The sequence below is a fragment of the Liolophura sinensis genome, chromosome 7, assembly GCF_032854445.1.
Source record: "Liolophura sinensis isolate JHLJ2023 chromosome 7, CUHK_Ljap_v2, whole genome shotgun sequence".
NCBI lineage: Eukaryota > Metazoa > Mollusca > Polyplacophora > Chitonida > Chitonidae > Liolophura > Liolophura sinensis.
In genome coordinates, this window is record NC_088301.1 from 4245233 (window position 1) to 4268335 (window position 23103).

A 23103-nucleotide genomic window follows, 5' to 3' on the forward strand; every position below is an offset into this window, starting at 1 on the left:
CAATGTCTGCGACAATAAATTTTTGTAGAGAAATCCATACTCTTTACAGCGCATGCGCCGCTCTCTACTCTTCGCTTTACATCACTACCACCAATAGACAAGCTTGACCTTGGAAGCCTAGGACACGCATGTAGGCTTACTTAGGCTTAGCCTCATAACGTGCGTCCTCCAGTGGAACTATTTAATCAGTACACATTAATAAAATTGTTTTAGGATTTGGTTGGAATCATGTTGTACACAGTCTAGATAAAAACAACGCTGAGGTCACTGTGGTTACGGTGATGTGGCCGGAAGTGTTGTCAGAAAACATTAACAGTCCGCTTCAACCTTTGTCTCTGATATTACATTATACACATGCATTATCTTTATCTAAAGTATGTACAGCGTGATTCTAACCAAAACCTGATATAAACCTGAAACAGGCTAAACTTGTCTGGTGGCGGCAGTGATGTAAAGCGAAAGGTAGAAAGAGATGCATGGGTGGTAATGAGCATGGGAGTGAAGTTCTCACCCACATTTTCGTGTCTCCATTTGACTTATTTTACACAGACCGCGAATTCGAGCTTCGTTTCATAATAAGACACTGACAACTGTTGGTAAAATGCATGCACATGTAAGTGTTTAATGTATGTGTAAACATCTGTGGCATGTGTAAAAGGCCTATATAACAGACAAGTTTTTTCACTTAACGCTATTACGTCGAATCCCCTTAGTCGAATGAAAATAGGATAAGCCCTATTTCATACGATTGTAAAGCGCGTCTTGCAAGTAGACTTGCCCTATTTCATGCCACTGTAGTATTTGACAAATTGCCATGTCTGAACACGTCTTGCAAGTAGACTTGCACAATTTTCTTGGCACTGGTTGTATTCAACGGGTCGCTACATCAATTCAGTTGTGTGAAGACGGCTTATAAGTCAGATTTGCATTCTCTGTTCTTTCAACTTGTCCAGTTCGACAAATCGTATGATGTGAATGCGGCTTAACTAAAGTTTGATACACAAATTTAAAAAGTATAACCAGAAGTCAGAGTTCATATCACCTGTAAATAATCTTTCTTTACATAATATTTTACAATATTTACAACTGTCAACAGGTAAGAGAGTATAACCAGGGTAACAATGTTAACAATTAAATTATAGGCCGTTCAAATACAATACTTCACGTGAAAATAAAAAATGAAATAAACCATACAAACTGTGTAAGGGTTTCCATGTTACAAATTCAATAATAACTCAATAGTTAAAAAAAACCTTCAATATTGCCCTGGAAAGAACTTATATGTGGATGAGAGGGTTAGGAGTATGTGTGAGAGTGGGGGTAGGATGTGTGTTGGGGAGTGGGTTGGATGGGTTGGGGGTGGGGTCTGATGGCGCTCCGTGAATCATACTGGAGGTAGTTTTGGCCATTACATGTTTACTCAGTGTTACAGCAAACAATGAACCTACATTTTTAAACACCATGTTTACATTACATGCATATATCTTACCCAGTTTGACAATATGATTGGTTACATTTCAGTTTTGAAATGTATTCAGTTGGGGCAAAATCTTGCAACTTTTTCCTATATGAATCAATCAGCTGATTTGATAGCCAGTGGTAAACCTCACGATTTTGTAAACCTCGGACCGCTACACCATTCTTCTATCAGCTGCCTTGATAAAAACGATTCAACTTGCAGTACTGTCCGTCATACCTTTCTAAGGTATTGCAAGACTTTAACAATAAGCAGGTATCAAATTTACACAGTAAACGATAACAATAAATCTGAGATCATTGGAGCAATGCTTTCCTGTTATAAAGCTCGTTCTAGGCTATAGCCAATCCAGTCAATATAGTCCCAAGTCTAGACTCTAACCAATATGGTTATAAATAAGTAATACTTCTCTAGGAAAAATCAGACCGAAACTTTCACCATATTCTGTCCATATTTACTTCTAAATAAAACCAGTCCTTTCACAATACAAAACAAAATCACAATACAAAACAAAATCACAAAACAAACCCCTAACACCCTAACCCCTCGCAACAAACAAGAATTAACACTTTTCAATGCCCAAGGACTCGTAGAATGGCTTCATCCCTCATCTCTATCCTGGGATGAAATAGACAAATGAATAAATGTAAAATTGTAGTACTCATTGCTACATTTCTTACCTAAACTATCTTTCTGACGAAGTTCCATCTCTTGTACCCAATGTATTGCAAGAGTAATCAATTGACTTAGATTATACTCTCATGCAAAAGTGCATATAACAATCCATTATTCATCAATATTTTTAAAAATAAAAACTATGCATAAATCACTCTAATTAAGCAAAATATGAATGAGCGATACATACAAATACTTTCTCCACTTAGAACTGGGCACCAACAATGTGCTTCTTATCACTAGATCTCAAACCATTTCAACCTTGCTGGCACATCCACTGCTTACTACTGGGTTCCGCTTAAAGCTTTTCTCATAAAATGGCTTGGGAGACTTGTTCTGCACAAGCCCAGGTTACCTAGTGTTCTCTCCTCTAAGAGGAAGAGGGGCCTCCGTGGCTCAGTCTAAGAGGAAGAAGAGTTGTACTGATGAATAGGGCTTCAGATCAAACAAAACTGGAGGCAAAAAATAAAAATCAAAAAAGTAATAAAGCTCTACTTCTAACACTCTTCTAAAGGCTACCACACATATCAGTTAATTTCAGGTGGAATGAGATTTGAAATTTGAGATCACTCTACACTACTTGATATTGCTTTTCCTACAGATTAGCACCCATGTGAGCCCCTGAGCCACTTATTCCCCAATGGCACCTCAACATGTAGCTGTTACTCATTCACCATTATTACACTGATACATCTAAAATCACAAGGTAATAAAAAACAAATTAACAGTAATTGGTGCCAATAAAATATACACAAGTTACAGTAAAGTTATTATTATTTGTTTCAGTTGTGTTAGCTAGCCGTACTGTAACTGTGTTGAAATTCCCGGAGAAGCCTTGTCAAATTCTCCAGACCAAACAAGTAGCCACGATCTGGTCCATTGTGATCTGCTACATCTTGAAGGAAGTCCTTGTGCGTAGCATGGGCAAAGTCTATCATACGCACGTCCACGCTGGGTGTGCCCAATGTCCGATGCTTGTGGTTATCACATAGTGTGTCAGATGACAATGATGTGGATGTACTAGGTAATGATTCTAGAGACACTGAATTGTCCGTGTTAGGGTTCTGTGCGGGTGAGGGGTGTGGAGTGGAGGGGCCAGGATTACCCTGGGGAGAGGGGCTAGACGTATCTGTGAGCTCCGCCCCATCATACATCATCAGCAGAGAGCTGGAGTAAAAGCGGAAAGTCTCCTGTTTCTCTACTACTGTATAAAGTTGCTGAAGCTTTGCCACGAACAAGTGAATGACATCTGTCCGTAAGCGATGACCGTTGTGTAAAAACTGATGTAATGCCTGTTTGAACCCATCTACACTCAAGCTCCGCCCATAGTACTTGTTGTGACAGATGTACTTCCCACTACTTGCCTGGTACACCTGCAATTTGAAATAAAAAAGCTTTGAAGTTGATAAACAAGTAGCCTCCACTCCCACTCCATTATGTTTACTCATTACAATTGCAGGTCATTCAAACATATCGTTCTTTATAAGAATCTAGCCCCTTAATGTTCATGAGGGTTTGTTTTGTTTTCGTCTTTTTCTTTTTGGCCTTAATATATGCATTCACTTTTTTATATATATCCCCTGCTTTCCTTGTTTGCTAGAAATATATGACTTTTCCTTTGTTTTCCAGGAAAGTTTCCAGGCCCTGAATGTTCAATATTAAGATCATGCTCAGGTTTTCCAGGCTTATGAAGCCTTGCCCAAAAGAGGCGTTTATTTCTGCTACATTCTACGTATTAGCACTGAATCCACTTCACAGCTCTGACATATCTCACAGCCTAACAGTTGGCTTTCTGCAATCCTCAGTGGTTCAACGACCGAAACCCAGGTAAAGGTTTTTAACGCCTCAAAACCATGTACAGGCCACTGTGTAATCAACCACGCCATGCTTTCTGCATTGCTGATCATTCATGCCAGGCAAGGATATCATGGTTGAGTGGCTATTTTAGCCAGGCTATATTACAATCCACCGGTAGGAAAAATTTGTCAGTCCTCATGCTGTGAACACACTGTATGTGTTAACTGTAGAATGTGGCTGTATTGCCCTCTCTGACTAGGAGGCCAATTTTCTGCACTACCACTGCTGAGTACACTTGTCAGAGAGGATCACAAAAGCAATGTTTAAGAGTTTCCCCAAAGCGTAAACACAATAACTATGAATAACTTCATATTAAGTGATCTGTAACTTACCCATGTCAATGGCATATGTTAATTTCATAAACTAAGCTATTAAAAAAAGAAAGTCTGCGGTCTTTCATTAACTTTCTTGTTATTGTCATTACTTATTTAGGGGGTTTTAACACCACTGTTAGGAATATTTCACTTGTATGACAAAGGTCAAGTTCATACACATATATGTTAGCTATTGGCATTCTATAAATGCACATATTGGGACTGTTTGACAAACTTCAGCGTGCTTCACAAATTCTATAGCTTAATCAGTCCAGGACCCCCTATGTATTAAAGTGAAATATTTTTGAGTACCATGTAAAATTCCTATCAAATCTCATGAAAACAGAGGTGATGTCAAAATATTCAGGTATCCAGGTAAGAAGTCGATGTACTACCACAAGGACATACCTGCATACCACAAATTCTTAGGCCTATTGTTGCTGATGTTGTTGTTTCACATTTCATCATCTGACTTTTTTTCTTAGACTCGGGCGCATCATCTCCGTGTTGCCGGGTGCCCATTTTGAGGTCAAGGACACATGGATACCTGAACTGAGCAGCAACATTCTCCAGTAAGATAAACTCTGCAGCTGGGTCAAGGACAATATGAATACCAATGTGTCTTACATGTAACCTGATTGGAGTTTAATTTTCAGTGCCTGGGAGCCATTGGGAGTTGCGTACCTTATTTAACAATATTTGCACCAGGTTACAACTGTCTCTATTTCACACCCTCACTCACAAGACACTTGGGGAAAATCACATCACCAAGACTCCAGCTTCAAGGCAAAAAAGCAAAACAAAAACGTCAATGGTGTCCAAACTGGCTTGAAGCAGGAGACTACTGACAAACACAAGTGCAATAATGTTGTAATGTTGGGATTATCTGTTCCTGGAAATATAAACAGATCTGGTTGTAAGAGAGGAAAGCCAGGCTTCAAATATGCACTGAATTTCAACAAAAGGATACTGGAGTCAGAGTCAGAGTCTGCCTTGGACTTCCTCATCTTGGCCATTTGTCGCTTATGACAGCTGATACTCCACGGGTTCAGACTGGCAGCTGTGCCTGACCCATCGAATTTGCTGTCTGAGAACTGCTTCCCTGTCTGGCTGACCATCTCTATACTGCCACTGCGCAGTAACCGCATACTGCAAACACAATAACATGAGCACTACATTACACTGTTCACAGTCCCCAAACTGTAGTCATAATTCATACCATATCATGTACCTTTTAAACCATTCAGGAAGATGAAGTCCCATATACATGTAGCATGATGGAAATGCAGATGGGGCCTGGGGGTGGTTTCATTAAGCGTTCTTAGTTAAGTAAGCCCTTAACTACCATGGCAACCTATGTTGTAGAGATATAAAGTGCACTTAGCTAAGGGATACTTAAGTATGCTTCATGAGACCAGCCCCTGGCCCTTGGCTATTTCAGGCAAAAGTTGGTCACAAGTACATGAAACACAGATAAGGAAAATACTGCAAATCTCAGCTGGGGCCTGGCTATTTTAGGTAGAATGTGGTCACAAGTACATGAAAAGTAGATGAAGAAAATACTGCAAATCTCAGCTGGGGCCTGGCTATTTTAGGTAGAATGTGGTCACAAGTACATGAAACACAGATAAGGAAAATACTGCAAATCTCAGCTGGGGCCTGGCTATTTTAGGCAAAATGTGGTCACAAGTACATGAAACACAAATGAGGAAAATACTGCAAATCTCAGCTGGGGCCTGGCTATTTTAGGCAGAATGTGATCACAAGTACATGAAACACAGATATGGAAAATACTGCAAATCTCAGCTGGGGTCTGGCTATTTTAGGCAGAATGTGATCACAAGTACATGAAACACAGATATGGAAAATACTGCAAATCTCAGCTGGGGTCTGGCTATTTTACGCACAATGTGGTCACAAGTACATGAAACACAGATAAGGAAAATACTGCAAATCTCAGCTGGGGTCTGGCTGTTTTAGGCAGAATGTGGTCACAAGTACATGAAACACAGATATGGAAAATACTGCAAATCTCAGCTGGGGTCTGGCTATTTTACGCACAATGTGGTCACAAGTACATGAAACACAGATAAGGAAAATACTGCAAATCTCAGCTGGGGTCTGGCTATTTTACGCACAATGTGGTCACAAGTACATGAAACACAAACAAGGAAAATACTGCAAATCTCAGCTGGGATCTGGCTATTTCAGAATGTGGTCTCCATTAATACAAAGAAAATACTGTTACATAGTATGATAATTCTGGATACTGTGTATCAGACTGGTTGATTGGTTGGATTATTTGATTGGTGTCGAACACCATACTCAAGACCTTGGCATGCATATGACAGCTGCTAGGTTTAAGGGCGGAGGAAACTGGGATGCCCGTAGTATACCACTGTCCTGTGGCAGGTATCTCACAAACCTCATGATTTAAAGCCCCATCCAAAGCAGTGAGAGCTGGACTTGAGCACATGATCTCAGCAGTCCATAGCCATCTGAGCCAGTAAAGGCCCCTGTATCCCAGCTTGAGAATGACCTTAAAACCCAGTCATAAACAATCAGGATATGGTCTTCATTAACAGACACTGAAAGGCCCAAATTACTGGGGTCACTATGGTATTTACTGGGGTCACTACAGTATTTACTGGAGTCACTACAGTATTTACTGGGGTCACTATGGTATTTGCTGGGGTCACTACGATATTTACTGGGGTCACTGCGGTAATTACTGGGGTTACCACAGTATTTACTGGTGTCACTACATATTTAGTCCAACAGTGTCAGTAGAAGACAGTGACCTTCCACCTAATTCTATGTCTGCTGGGTTTCACCTATTTCTAAAATGTGGACCATAAACACATTGTAGCCAGTGTCAGTTACAGAGAGAGCCAGTAAGTAGGTCAAAAGATCACTTAAGTTCTATTTATATTTTGATCACATGATTCATAATGTTTACACGCTCTAAAAAGCAATGCTAATGTTTAGAGGACAACAACTTTTACCACATGTCCACAGTCTGCATTTTCCAATCTTTCTTTCTTACACTGGAGAGCAAACTACACATCAAAATAGATCATTTAATTTTGGCAAGGACCAGTATGAGACGAGTGTAAAACATGAGAGATGTACTCCTAAATTTATCAAAATTATCTACGCTGAACACATCTACCTAAAATGTCAATTTCTCGCTAGCAGACTTGCTTTAATTAACCCTCTAATACAGTTATTATGACATAATTTAGTAGTTCCTATATTTTTACTAACGCACAAAACAGATGATGCGTAACAAACTCATGAAAGCCATCTGACTGAGTGAATGTTTTATCATTCATCTTACTCTCACTCACTTCAAGCATGTCAGGAGAGTAAAAAGAGGAGCTAGCCCAATGCATGGTGTCCGATTTTTGCTCCTCCATTTCAAGACAAACTTTATCTTCCAGTACAATTGTTTGACAAATGAAGTTTCACATTGTGTATAATTTTCAAACAGTTCTTTTCAAGCCTCAGTGAGAAACATATGAGTTTTTGTTATGATTTCTTTGGCGTAAAGCCATTACCTATAACAGCCGTGTGTGGGACTCTTCCCTGCTCGAGATTGAGATGTCATATCTGGACTCCTCCTGCCTTTGTTCTCTGAAGGTCTTGATGAGCATGGCACGTCTTTAGAAGCATGGGACGGGTAACCCACAAATGTCACGTAACCCTCACTGTCTTCTATCAACTGGACCTCTATACTCCCTGCACAAAAACACAACATGTGCCTGACAATTACAAGGAGCCAGTCTCTATAAACTTTAAAAATTATCATTTGACATGTCTTTAATTGATTCCGGGTTAGTACACTTTGGTCTCATTCAGGCCTATTTCAGTTCCATTATGTATACTGTTTATCTGTAATATTTTTGTTCAGACAAGCAGGTATTTTCATCATTCTTAAGTTAACATAATTCTTGTTACTGTCCTAATGATTCTACCCGTGAAACACTCACCTTTGAATTCTGGGGTAAAAGGATGCAACTCTTGAGGCAGTGTTGAATAGAAATGGTATTCTCGTGAACAAAGGGGTTTACACACAGTGTTCTCATTAAATCGAAACATGCTAGTATGGCCCCCAACCTGGTGGATGAACGGCTGCAGTTCTACAGGCTGACACTCGGCACTTCCTGACTCCATGTTTTGTTCTGGCATTGTAATGTTGTGATCCTTTCGGATTTCCTGTAAAACTTATTTAAGTCTGAAAAATATAAGAAGAAAAAACATGTGTGCACAATGTATGTATGTATGCATGGGGTATTACAGTGTACTTAATAATTTTTCGGTCATATAACAACAAGGTGTCATTAGGTGTGTGTACATGTACTCTGTCTTCTTGGGGAAGGACGAGTCCATGCTGCCAAAGTGCTGCCGTCACTGAAGTATCAAGTCGAAGATACGAGACAGGACACCCCACCCAGTCACATTATACTGACACTAGGCCAACCAGTCCTGTTTCCTCACAGTGCTAAGCACGAAGCGAAGCAGCAAGAAGTAACATATTAAAAGTCTTTGGTATGACCGGGCTCCAAAGTGGCCACCGAAGTGGTAAATGTACAAAGTAAATATGACATACAGTATACATGTATAGGATTTATACATGTAACTTACCAGACATGCCAGCTTGCATCTTCCAGTCATAAGTGAAAAGCCTCTAGGAAGGTAATTTAGTCACTAATATTCAGGGTTTAACTTAGTTTCTTTTTTTGGTGGTGGCTGCGTGGATTTTGCTACACATTTATAATATGTAGGTCATAGGTGAGAGGAATATGTCTGGATATAATATATAACGTGACAAGTGTATGAAACAATGCACACAAAACACTTTAATTTATAGTGAAGTCAGATTAATGGTACAAGCAACCACAATCAAAGCGATTACACAGTTTCACATAGCATGTGGCGTTGTAAATCTTGAAACATATTTGCTAACGTTTATGAGCCTGGTAATCTATGGTTTATTGCATACACATCCTGGTTTCTAAACTAGATGTGGGTCCAGCATTTATCTTACAAGTCACAAGTCAGCACCAAAACATATTATACCAGTTGAAGGGGAAGTTGCATTCTTTCTTCATGTACACATTTCTTTTAGATTTGAACATCTTTATTTTATGTTTATAACACTCAGAATTGTTTGGCTTTGACTGGGACCAGTATAACACCAACATATATCTGTTATATTAGCCCAAGAATTGGATGAGGAATGACAAACATTAAATTAATGGGATTTGACTTGTGGACTTTTGCGTACATGTGGACAGAAAACTCAAAACTACTTTCAGGCTTAGATGAAGAACATTTCTGGAGGTTTTAGATATTCATGTATCTATACAGAGCAGAGCATGACTTGTGGAATTGTTGAAATAAAGCAAGTTGAAGCTCTTCAACTGAAACTACATGTATGTACATTTTTCTAGACCGTCCTGCTGCATGGTTGCCAGTCCAACACTTTCTAGCAGTCACCAATGTAACTTGTGAACATAGCCATGTCAGCATACTGATAATAATTAAACTAGCAGAACACAAAGGTCAAGGTCTACATGTATCTAGTTTAACAGCTGACACCACCTCAATGACACTGACATACATGTGTAGGCAAGTGTGACAGCTTAGCTTAGAGAGCAGGCAAATGGTCAGCCCAGTGCCCCAGAGTAGCTTGTCAATGGAAATTTTCTAACAGGTGCATGTTAATGGGTGTAGCAATCTGACATGCGTGGGCAGATCACACACTCCGCTGCCACATTTCCAGTTTTCTTGCCACTAATAGCCTGCATTTCTGCTTAAAGCCTTTTAAACTGTCATTATCTTATACAAAAACTATACAAAAGATATGTTTATCTGTACATTAACCTAATAGTGAAAATAAACAGGATAATAGGTATATATGAAAGTTGAAACAACAATGTCTCCATTCAACAAGCCAGACCAGAATCCTGAATTACAGATGCTTAATCAACATGGACCAAATCTGAAAACTCTAAGAAATCTAATTGTCAGTAAAACTTAAGGGTCACAATGAGTATTTATAGCTCGCTGATGAAATACAATATACATGGTCATAATTTTCCACTGTGATTAATAAACAAAACCATGCACACTCTTAATTTAAAATTATTCACATCAACAATGGTTTCACGTCTTCAGCACAATTTTTACCTCATTCTATGGCATATACGAGTGATAAATCTATGATATCTTGCTTTTGTGCCCTACTCACAACCGCTACAACAGTGACATTTTTCACAGGACGCTATTGTTTTTGTTTGATACACATGCCCACCAGAGTTACCATTTATGTCACAGCACATCAATCTCCTGTCAAAGTGTTCATTTCTCGTCAACTTAAAAAGCATATGGGACTTCTTCTTTATTCTAGAACAAGCTTAAAGACAGCATCTTTGTCCACCTTTGCCTGTTAAGCAGTTCTATAGCTTGGAATATTTAAGTAATCTTGTGAAATACTTTTCGATATTTTCACATTATGATTGACATATCAACGCGGGTTCAATCATGTAAACTTGGCGTCAGATGTCAAATAGCAGATGACGTATTGACACATCAAGCAATACAGAGCCACACCCAAACCTGGAAGAAATCAGCTGAGACTAAGTAGCACACTCTCACAGTCATGTGACTTGGGGATTCCCACAAGAAATCATCTGTTGTCGGGATATACATAAATAGGTGGCTTATGTAGTAGCTCATACATATTCAGGTCACCCAACATCCCACAAAAGAATCAACATCCCACACACACTCTCAGACTCTTTTTAAGAACACAGCAAACATGATAACATGTAGATACTAGACGTAGTGACTCGAATAGAGCTGTCAGCAATACAACTCAACACACTCGGTAATTTGCAAACACATTTGTCCCTCAGTGAGTTCTGTGAGCAAAATTTGGCTGGGAAGACCTGCGAGCATGTCACTTGACATTACACAAGATTGCGCAGTTATATTGGATACAAACAAACCTTTTGTTCCAAGACGGAGATCCCGCAGTGAGAACACATAGATTTACCGTATATATTGACCGGAACCTACAAAACGAAGACGCCGGAATGTTCAAATATGTTTGATCCTGTTGTTAACAGATAAATATACCAGGTCAGTCCTTGTTATAATGCATTTCTGAAGTTTTCTGTCAGGAAGCAAGTTTTTCTGCTTCCAATACCAGCGATTTCATCTCAGGAGTGGGTGAAGCTGACATGCTTGGTACGTTCGTACTTAGTTAAATCAGGTGTCAGCTCACTCGTGGAGCTAAGTTTGACTGAGATTTCCTGAAGAATTATCCACGAAAGTTATTATATTTTATCAGCACTAGACATGTTCGATAACAAAGACAATGAGTCTAAACCTTTGTTAAACCTTAACACTGTAAGCATCAAGACTTCTTACAACTATTCCACGCCAGTATAGGGAAAAGAGTTGGTGTCTTTCAGCAACTCATTTGTATTTTGCAAAAATACTGAAATTAAGTAATCCATAGTCCTGACTCGTAGGGTCTCGAGAGCGCTGTCATCCAGGCATTAAGTAGGCCTAATCCATAGGCCTTAACTACCCACCTCTGACCAGAGGGCTCAAGGGTTACAATCTTCCAATCCAGTTAATCCCTATCTTTGATCTTGAAGAGTAAAAGTGATCGAAACTCTGAAACAGACTATTGGTCTTACTGTGTGTTTCGAATGGCAAAAGAACGCTAAACGAAAACTGCACCTCCGATGAAGTCGCTCTGAGGTAACACAGACAGATCAATCCAGCGTCAGTTTCGAAATCAAGAAATCTTCGATTACAAATTTCACAACATTTCGCAATCATTGCTACCTTACTTCGTACTCACCACCGATCCTCACGATATGCCCATTCTTTGGCGCTTTGGAAAGACCGCCCCTTTACCAACTTAAGGTAAAAATTTGAAGAATATAACAAGATGCGCTGACTGAACTGTCAATCCAACAGTACTCGTCAGCCTACATCCACGAGGGGAACGGAAGTACATCCACCAGGAGAACGGACATCCATCAGGAGGACGGTGTAGTGCGCATGACCACACATATGGCGCGAAATGTAAAGTAGTGGGATATAGTTACACATTTGTGTTCACTAAAAAGACATACGGATTATATCACTGTATATCTCATACTATTAACTTAAATTTTATTTACTACAGGGCTTCTCCAAATGATCGAACTATAGACAACAGATGATGAATAAGACAAGGTACCTTATAAATTATCGGTATAAATTATCGAACTATCGAAGACAGATGATGAATAAGACAAGGTATTCTATATCATAATAACCCAAAAGACCACGGCCTCTCCAGACCCGTTGTCCCGACATGCGGTTCATAGGCCTGTAGGACTATACAATATACAGGGACTTGGCAAGACGGTTGTTTTCCCCCGGCATCTATATAAAATGTGCCTAATTTACCTTCATATAGATATAAAGTACAACATCCATACGGAGGACGGTGGCTATTTTAACTTCCTGCAGGTATACAGTACAACATCCATGAGGAGGACGGTGGCTAATTTAACTTCCTGCAGGTATCAGGTACAACATCCACAAGGTGGACGGTGGCTAATTTACCTTCCTACTGTTATAAGGTAGAACATCCACGAGGAGGACGGTGACTAATTTACCTTTCTGCAGGTGTGATGTACAACATCCACGAGGAGGACGGTGGCTAATTTACCTTTCTGCAGGTGTGAAGTACAATATCCATGAGGAGGAAGGTGACTAATTTAACTTCCTGCAGGTGTAAAGTACAACATCCACGAGGAGGACGGTGACTAATTTACCTTTCTGCAGGTGTAAAATACAACATCCACGAGAAGGACGGTGACTAATTTACCTTTCTGCAGGTGTAAAGTACAACATCCATGAGGAGGACGTTGGCTAGTTTACTTTCCTATAGGTATAAAGTACAACATCCACGAGGAGGACGGTGGCTAATTTACCTTCCTCCAGGTATCAGGAACAACATCCACGAGGAGGACGGTGGGTGATTTACCTTCCTGCAGGTATAAAGTACAACATCCACGAGGAGGACGGGGACTAATTTACCTTCCTCCAGGTATCAAGAACAAAATCCACGAGGAGGACGGTGGATGCTTTACCTTCATATAGTTATAAAGTACAACATCCACGAGGAAAACGGTGGCTAATTTACCTGCCTATAGGTATAAAGTACAACATCCACATGGAAGACGGTGGCTAGTTTACATCCCTATATGTATAAAGTACAACATCCACGAGGAGGACGGTGGATAATTTACCTTCCTGCAGGTATAAAGTACAATATCCACGAGGAGGACGGTGACTAATTTATGTTCCTATAGGCATAAAGTACAACAACCACGAAGCGGACGGTGACTAATTTAACTTCCTGCAGGTGTAAAGAACAACATCCACGAGGAGGACGGTGGCTAATTTACCTTTCTGCAGGTGTAAAGTACAACATCCACGAGAAGGACGGTGACTAATTTACCTTTCTGCAGGTGTAGAGTACAACATCCATGAGGAGGACGGTGGCTAGTTTACTTTCCTATAGGTATAAAGTACAACATCCATGAGGAGGACGGTGACTAAATTACCTTTCTGCAGGTGTAAAGTACAACATCCATGAGGAGGACAGTGACTAATTTACCTTTCTGCAGGTGTAGAGTACAATATCCACAAGGAGGACGGTGGCTAATTTACCTTCTGCAGGTGTGAAGTACAACATCTATGAGGAGGACGGTGGCTAACTTACCTTTCTGCAGGTGTGAAGTACAACATCCATGAGGAGGACGGTGGCTAATTTACCTTTCTGCAGGTGTGAAGTACAACATCCACGAGGAGGACGGTGGCTAATTTACCTTTCTGCAGGTGTAAAGTACATCATCCACGAGGAGGACGGTGACTAATTTACCTTTCTGCAGGTGTAAAGTACAACATCCACGAGGAGGACGGTGGCTAATTTAACTTCCTGCAGGTGTAAAGTACAACATCCACGAGGATGACGGCGGCTAATTTACCTTCCTGCAGGTGTGAAGTACAACATCTATGAGGAGGACGGTGGCTAATTTACCTTTCTGCAGGTGTGAAGTACAACATCCACGAGGAGAACGGTGGCTAATTTACCTTTCTGCAGGTGTGAAGTACAACATCCATGAGGAGGACGGTGGCTAATTTACCTTTCTGCAGGTGTAAAATACAACATCCACGAGGAGGACGGTGACTGATTTACCTTCCTGCAGGTGTAAAGTACAACATCCACGAGGAGGACGGTGACTAATTTACCTTTCTGCAGGTGTAAAGTACAACATCCACGAGGAGGACGGTGACTACCTTTCTGCAGGTGTAAAATACATCATCCACGAGGAGGACGGTGACTAATTTATGTTCATATAGTCATAAGGTACAACAACCACAAAGCGGACGGTGACTAATTTATGTTCCTGTAGGTATAAAGTACAACATCCACGAGGCTATAGCTATAAAGTACAACATCCACGAGGAGGACGTTGGCTACTTTACCTTCCTATAGCTATAAAGTACAACATCCACGAGAAGGACGGTTGCTAATTTACCTTACTGCAGGTATCAGGTACAACATCCACGCGGAGGACGGTGGCTACTTTACCTTACTGCAGGTATCAGGTACAACATCCGTGAGGAGGACGGTGGCTAATTTAACTTCCTGCCGGTATAAGGTACAACGTCCATGAGGAGGATGGTAGCTAATTAACCTTCCTGCAGATATAAGGTACAGCATCCACGAAGAGGACGGTAGCTAATTTAACTTCCTGCAGGTGTAAAGTACAACATCCACGAGGAGGACGGCGGCTACTTTACCTTTCTGCAGGTGTAAAGAACAACATCAACAAGGAGGACGGTGACTAATTTACCTCCCTATAGATATAAAGTACAACATCAACAAGGAGGAAGGTGGCTAATTTACCTTACTATAGGTATAAAATACAACATCCATGAGGAGGACGGTGGCTAATTTACCTTCCCCCAGGTGCCAGGCACATCATCCACGAAGAGGACGGTGGCTAATTTAACTTCCTAGAGGTAAAATGTACAACATCCCCTAGGAGGACGGTGCCTAATTTACCTTCCTACAGGTATCAGGAACAACATCCACGAGGAGGACGGTGGGTAATTTACCTTCCTGCATGTATAAAGTACAACAACCACGAGGAGGAGGGTGGCTAATTTACCTTCCTCCAGGTATCAGGGACAACATCCACGAGGAGGACGGTGGATGCTTTACCTTCATATAGTTATAAAGTACAACATCCACGAGGAGGACGGTGGCTAATTTACCTTCCTGCAGGTATAAAGTACAAAATCCACGAGGAGGACGGTGGCTAATTTACCTTTCTCCAGGTATCAGGAACAACATCCACGAGGAGGACGGTGGTTGCTTTACCTTCCTATAGGTATATAGTATAACATCCACGAGGAGGACGGTGACTAATTTATGTTCCTATAGGCCTAAGGTACAACACCACGAAGCGTACGGTGACTAATTTATGTTCCTGCAGGCATAATGTACAACATCCACGAGGCTATAGCTATATTGTACAACATCCACGAGGAGGACAGTGGCTAATTTATCTTCCTATTGGTATAAAGTACAACATCTATGAGGAGGACGGTGGCTAATTTACATCCATATAGGTATAAGGTACAACATCCACGAGGAGGACGGTGACTAATTTACATCCCTATAGGTTTAAAGTACAACATTCATGAGGAGGACGGTGGCTGATTTACCTCCCTGTAGGTATAAGGTACAACATCCACAAGGAGGACGGTAGCTACCTTACCTTACTATAGGTTTAAGATACAACATCCACGAGGATGACGGTGACTAATTTATGTTCCTGCAGGTATAAAGTACAACATCCATTAGGAGGACGGTGGCTACTTTACCTTTCTATAGCCATAAAGTACAACATCCACGAGGAGGACAGTGGGTAATTTATCTTCCTATATAGGTATAAAGTACAACATCCACTAGGAGGACGGTGGCTAATTTACATCCCTATAGGTTTAAAGTACAAAATCCATGAGGAGGACGGTGGCTAATTTACATTCCTGCAGGAATAAAGTACAACATCCATAAGGAGGACAGTGGTTAATTGACGTTCCTATAGGTATCAGGTAAAAAATCCACGAGGAGGACGGTGACTAATTTACCATCCTTTTTCTCCGCAGATAGGAAAAGCCCAACACGAACGAGGACAAACCGAGGGTGCCTTTCTCTACATGTACGTAGATGAGAAAGTTTTCACAGAGCCTTAGAATATAATCCTCGAATCATCCAATATGAGAATTCCAGTGACCACCAATTCCGGACAGTTGAATAAAAAAGTCAACAACCACATTCTAGTTTAAATATATGTATTTTAATGAGCCCTGTCGCAGTGCCATAACCCACCGCATATGGAGAGTTTGCCAACAGAAACTCTAATTCAACAAGTTCCTTTCCCTAAAAATGGTTACAGCATTGTATTCATCCGGTTTGCAAAAACCTTTACAGAAAAACTATTATAAACTGAAGAACGCTTTACTGGGATGTACGGATAAAAGTTGTATTTCATTACATATGCTGCAGTACCCTAGGCAAGTTTATTAGTGTATTAACTCTCTTGTACATTCTAAGATTCTATACATGTGTAAGTGAAGCAATGAATGGTATGGAGGTGGAATGGAAAATACATTATAGGTGTAGGCTATATGTACAAGGCATATAGCCATGATACAATGATAACAATGATATAAAATACACATTGTCAACTCATCAGTCATCTATTATTTACACACACAGCATGCCATTTACGACTCGGTACTGCTGATTAAGCGGTGTGCTCTTAATTGTTCACTTTTTTTAAGTGCCGTGTGTAACGATGAATGTTCAGTTTGACAGCATCTTCGTCTTGCTTCTGGTAAAGATATGTGCAGTTTGTTGGATACAAGCAGTGCGACTACATCCCGAACCAAAGCTTCCTTACATCTCCTACTCCTGACTGTCCCTTCGTACCTACAAAGAAAAAAATGTGAACAGAATGCAATCCTGTTAAAGGCTTCCTATTCATTTGTAAAAGACTGAAATCTGGAAATGTATATAGATTGCTACTAATTAAACATATATGCCTGCACACTTTTTAGCAAGTCATGCGCGGAACAAAATTATGAAATTATAATGATAAATAATTAAACACACATCTACATGTAAATGACTACTTGATGACTGCAATATTCTTAGTTACTTTCCTTCTTTTTTATGGCTTTAGCCTTGTCAAATGTTTATACACATTTGAACTGTCTGTATATAGATAACTTGAAAGCTGGAAAGCCATTCCGATACTACTTCATGCATGACTGGAGCCAAAATAGCCATATCTAATTATACCAAAAAATAAAAACAGACAGATAAAATACAAGGTAAATACAAACCCATCCACATTTAAAATCTTCTGAATTCGCTCGGTTCCTGGTAGCTGGACTAGCTTGTGTACAAATCCAGATGTGACGGGGGGCCTGAAGCAATGTTTCACACAAGAATATAATCACACAGTGAAAGATAATCATGGCCTATTTCCCATGCACATATACAGACAAGGTATACAAAAGCATATGCAGACTGTTTCGCATAATTTAATCACGCTCCATGTAAGCAGCAATGAATCCGTCACTTTCTTCTTCACTCTTGGACCAAAATAAGTTGTGACAACAAACAAACAGAACATCCCAGATCTGTACTGTAACAAAAAAACCCTTATAGGCATGATTATTTGAAACATGCATGGAGCAGACCGGGATTACTGGCAACCACCCTATCTGCATGTACCTATACGTACCGTTTGTCCCTAAGCTTCAATTTGAAGAACTTTTTTCCACATAGGCTTCGAGATATGTATAAGCCTAAAAGAGAAAATCTTATTAAGTACCATACGCATACCCATTCGAAATAACACCCAGAATGACCATAATTTACTCACAAAACATTTACAAAATTCCAAAGTCCCGCAGCGTTGTTTTTGGTACGTAAAACATATATAAATATAGTAACAGGGCTTTTTCCATACAAAGGGTATTTTCAGTACATATAAATCAAGCTAAGCGAAAAATTCAATATCAATTTATACACGGAAATCACACTTTTACGTACCAAGTCCAAGACATAACCGAAACCAAAGCCCTTTAGAAAGTCCCTTCTCGGATTTGTCAAGAAAATCTCCAGCTCAGAGCTCTCGGACCTAGATAAACACGTAATCATGTATACAGTTGTACGAGGAAGGGGTTAGGAGAAGATATCAATATAACACAGTGAAACACACTAAAACACTCTTTTTAGATACATAATAATATATCCCGGGCGATGAAGTGCATGAGGATCTTTATGAAATCACATGCTACCATCAAGTGTGGCTGTATGATGTGAAACAATACATTAAACTATATGTCATGTAACAAATTAATTATTTGTATCGCAGCAACTATTCTTCAAATAGCAGCGAAATCTTTCGAGTTTGTGTGATATGAATGTACAGTGGTGCTGCACGCCACTATAGAAGAATAGGGAAATACAGAAATGATCATATGTTTAAAACTACTGTATATAGTCAAATACAAGAGTCAGTTAAATACACTGTGTCTGTAAATTCTAATTGCGCAGAAAAATGTGTAAGTATTCCTAAGCTAATTGTTGTTCACACCAGTCACTGTGCGAAACTCCAGAATGCGCCTACACATATGAGGAAATATAGAAAAACATGTAAAAGACAAAGAAAATAAATGCAGTGTACAGATTTAAGCTATACATACCACTTTGAGCCTCTGTCTGTCAACAAGCCTTCCACATACTGGTCTATCACATCAACCTGAAATATCAACATTATGCGGCATATATATATATACAATCCAAACATTGTGTTTAAGTCAGTTAAAAATCCAAAAATTGTCAGACACAGTTTAATGGTATTTTTCTACTGATGCTGAATACTTGAGGCTCAGACCCACCTGTTATTTCTAAACATTTTCAGTATATGCCTCAATGTCATCTGTGGCCTCCGTGGCTCAGTCGGTTAGCGCGCTAGCGCAGCGTAATGACCTAGGAGTCTCTCACCAATGCGGTCGCTGTGAGTTCAAGTCCAGCTCATGCTGGCTTCCTCTCCGGCAGTACGTGGGAAGGTCTGCCAGCAACCTGCGGATGGTCTTGGGTTTCTCCCGGGCTCTGCCCGGTTTCCTCCCACCATAATGCTGGCCGCCGTCGTATAAGTGAAATATTCTTGAGTACGGCGTAAAACACCTATCAAATAAACAAATCAATGTCACCTGCATGACAACTGCTCCCTTATCCATACCTGTGAAATGACATCAGATAGACAAATAAACATGTTGGAATCCTGCTCCTCATTGTTGAGTTCCTCGTCCGCAAATGGAATAATCCTGGACACTTGTAAGTCTTCTGACGAAAACCTACAGAAATCAAGACATCACAAAAGTTGTATCTTTCTTGAAAACATACGAGAAATGACTGCAACACTTATCAAAATCGACGCCCACATCGTTACACATTCTAAAGCATTCTAAACACGTATTGGAAAGAATGTGTTCAAGACAAAGACCTTAACCCTAAGACATGCAACAATGTTCAGTCATGCCCAGCATTTGTCGCCCCAAGCACCACAATGCAGATATACACGAGTATAATATTCAATTCAGATTTGAAATGCATTTCCTTAATTAGTGTTATGAATTGAGGCACTCTAGGCTGACAGGCCCGTTTCCGCGTGAAGTACCTTGTCGGGTCATACCAACAGAACTTGATGCTGCCTCGCTTGGCGCTCAGCATTGAGAGGTTAGAGCAAAGAAACAGGACTGTTCCGCCCGATGTCAGTATAATGTGACTGGGTGGTGTGTCACGTTTGGTGTCTTCGGCATGACGTTCCAGTGGCGGCAAACCTTGGCGCCCCACCACAAGAAGACACATTTCATATGCACAACCTAGAAGAACTCCTCGTCGTCATATGACTGAAAAATTGTTCAGTACGACGTTAAACCCCAAGCACTCACTCATTCAATCCGCGTGTAGTAATATTTATTTATTTATTTGGTTGATGTTTTACGCCGTATTCAATAATATTTCACTTACATGACAGCATTATGGGGGGAGGAAACCTGGCAAAGGCCGGGGGGGGGGGGGGGAACCCACGACCATCCGCACGTTGCTGGCAGACCTTCCCACATACGGCCGGAGAGGAAGCCAGCATGAGCTGGACTTAAACTCACAGCGACACCGCATTGGTGGGAGGCTTCTGGGTCATTGCGCTGCGCTACATGTCGTAATAAGGTTATCCTTACTGTGGGAGCTCTTCGTGTAGCTCAGGTGAGGCTATTTTGTCATCTTCTGCTCTACAGGGCACCTGTGTAAGAAACAAAAAAACTGCCTAATTCAGATATCTTGAATTTATTTTAAGGTTTCTTGAATTAATTTTCAGATATCTGCAATTCATTTCTAGATTTCTTAAATAGCAGCCTTGTGTTAATATATAGATCATGAGCTTCACATATCTGAAAATCCTTTTCAGACATCAAAAATTCTTTTGAACATATCTCGGAATAAAAAACAAGGATGCACATAACCGTAAAAGAGCCACAGAAACTGCGCCAAAATGTACAAAATGCAATAACTGCTCCCTGAGCGGAAACAGAATTAGTACAGATCTGCTCATGCGTAGGGGGCCTACTGCAAGCCATCATGGATGATCGTGGTGATATAATTAAGGAGCATACATTTTGTTCACATAAATAACCAGACAAATGTAGGGCACCTATCACAAAGAGACTTCCAGATCAAATTGACGTCTATTTAAGAGATCTTGAATTCATTTTGTTATATCTGGAAATGCTTTTTGTGATATATGCAGCACGAAATTTATTTTAGATATCTTAAAATGAATTTCAGATGTCTGAAAATGATTTCCAGATATGTCCAAATGAACTCAAGATATCTGGAATGAATTCAAAATGTCTTAAATAAATGCTCTATGGCCGGAACGGCTTGCCATAGTAAGTTACAGCAAGATATGTCGGAAATTTTGACTTTATACTTCCAGGATAAATAATTATTTAACATCATCAGAGTTTTAGAATTTATCAACAATCCAAATATGACCTAGTCCGATGGCTTATGAAACTACTTTCAGTTTTATGCTTTTGGTATGAAAGTTGACATGTATGGGCAGGTAATCGAATATGTATTTATGGTTTTGCTGTTGGGGTGTTACTGTTAATATTGCTGGATATCTAGAGCGCTTTTCAACCGCGTTTATACATGTCATTGTGTAACATTAAATCTAATCTTCTGATTCAGAATATTCAGAAATGTATATCATCCAATTACATGTCTTGTCATATACGCTGCATGCCCAACTACCTGAATGGCGGAACGCTACTTTGCGACATGTGTCGAAGATAAGTATGGAAGGGTGATACCCACAAAGGACACAATGGAAACTGTAATCGTGGTCAGTTCATGCCTCGAAATGTAGGTATGCTTGATGTAAAGTGTAGGTATCAACATTCTCTCCGATCATTTCTTGAAACATGGCAACAGACCGCCCTATTGCAACGTGGTTCTGAAAACAATTAAACGTCAAAATTTTATCTTCAATATTGATAACTGAAGTTTTAGTAAGTATATCCTGACTTGAGATAACATTAAACTGGAAGGTTTGTTGATGTTAAATTTTCTGTTAAAATCTACATTCTGCATGCTCAATAGAGTGAAATAAATAAAATAGAGTAAATCTGACCATTCCATGCTGAATCATTAATACACTACATCATATTTACGTATATCACTCTCGCCAAAAGCTTTTGTGTTTTTTATGAGAACATTTCCAACGTGGGTGTATATTTGACCAAATATCCACATAATCTTTTCAATTATCGGACAGCTTTGCTCGCGATGCCGTGAGCGTATGATATATAGGATCAGACATAAAGGCTTAATATAATTATTTAACAGTGAATATATTACAATGTCATGTTTAATATTAAGCCAAGCTGGTTTTTTCATTGTTCAGTTCTGCTTAGTGCCCTGAATTTGGACCTAGCTTGTGCCAGGATACCGTATGACAAGAATATTGTGGATATATCATGTCCATAACCATTCATTCCTTCAGTTGTTCAGAGCACAGTGACCTAAAGTTCTTGATAGTTGGAGACCTTACCTTTTACCACTAGTTGTAAATGTATTATTTTCGACTTGCTGGAAACAAGACGAACATCGAGTGGTCCTTGGCATCGAACACATGATGTTTCTCTTGGTGTGATTTCGAGGATACCGTCAAATTTGTGATTTCTGATAATTTGCCTGACTTCCAGAGGGATATCCTTTGGTATACTCCTTGGTAATGATCGGAAATGTTGGCTGTTATTTCTCAGTGGAACGGGCTTTTGGCTCCCGTTTACCTGTTCGGTGTCAGATTCTTGTTGGTCAGTTTCTTGATCAGATAATGACTGCACGTCATCTGACGATATCAATTCTGGTAGCTCTTGTTTTAGATACCATTTGCAGATGAGTTTATGGAGGCATGTGCGAATGCTTTTTGTGCACCTGCATATTGTGGTGTTTCTTTGTTAATCGTACGTTACTATAGTCCGTTGTAGTTTGCACCAGAACCTTTTTTCCCCGTGTACACAGACAGATGAATATGTCTAGGA

The 23103-nt window shown here is 40.0% G+C and overlaps 1 protein-coding gene and 1 long non-coding RNA gene across 3 annotated transcripts; both read right to left on the reverse strand.

Moving 5' to 3' along the window:
- Positions 1–1045: 1045 nt before the first annotated feature.
- LOC135470291 (inositol hexakisphosphate kinase 1-like) lies at positions 1046–12315 on the reverse strand. 2 transcript variants are annotated; one of them, XM_064749143.1, is made up of 7 exons: positions 12206–12315; positions 11340–11405; positions 8316–8560; positions 7884–8064; positions 5294–5472; positions 4732–4907; positions 1046–3525 (listed from the first exon to the last, which is right to left on the reverse strand). In XM_064749143.1, the coding sequence occupies exons 3-7, from the start codon at positions 8512–8514 to the stop codon at positions 2944–2946; spliced, it is 1317 nt and encodes a 438-aa protein (XP_064605213.1). In that variant the 5' UTR covers positions 8515–8560; positions 11340–11405; positions 12206–12315; the 3' UTR covers positions 1046–2943. The 2 variants fall into 2 exon arrangements, with proteins under 2 accessions (XP_064605213.1, XP_064605211.1); XM_064749141.1 differs by lacking the exon at positions 11340–11405 and having other exon boundaries at positions 12206–12312.
- Positions 12316–19721: 7406 nt separating this feature from the next.
- Positions 19722–22367, reverse strand: LOC135471840 (uncharacterized). Its single transcript, XR_010444473.1, has 3 exons — positions 21915–22367; positions 20737–20798; positions 19722–19851 (listed from the first exon to the last, which is right to left on the reverse strand). It is a non-coding gene; the product is annotated as an uncharacterized LOC135471840 (long non-coding RNA).
- Positions 22368–23103: the final 736 nt, after the last annotated feature.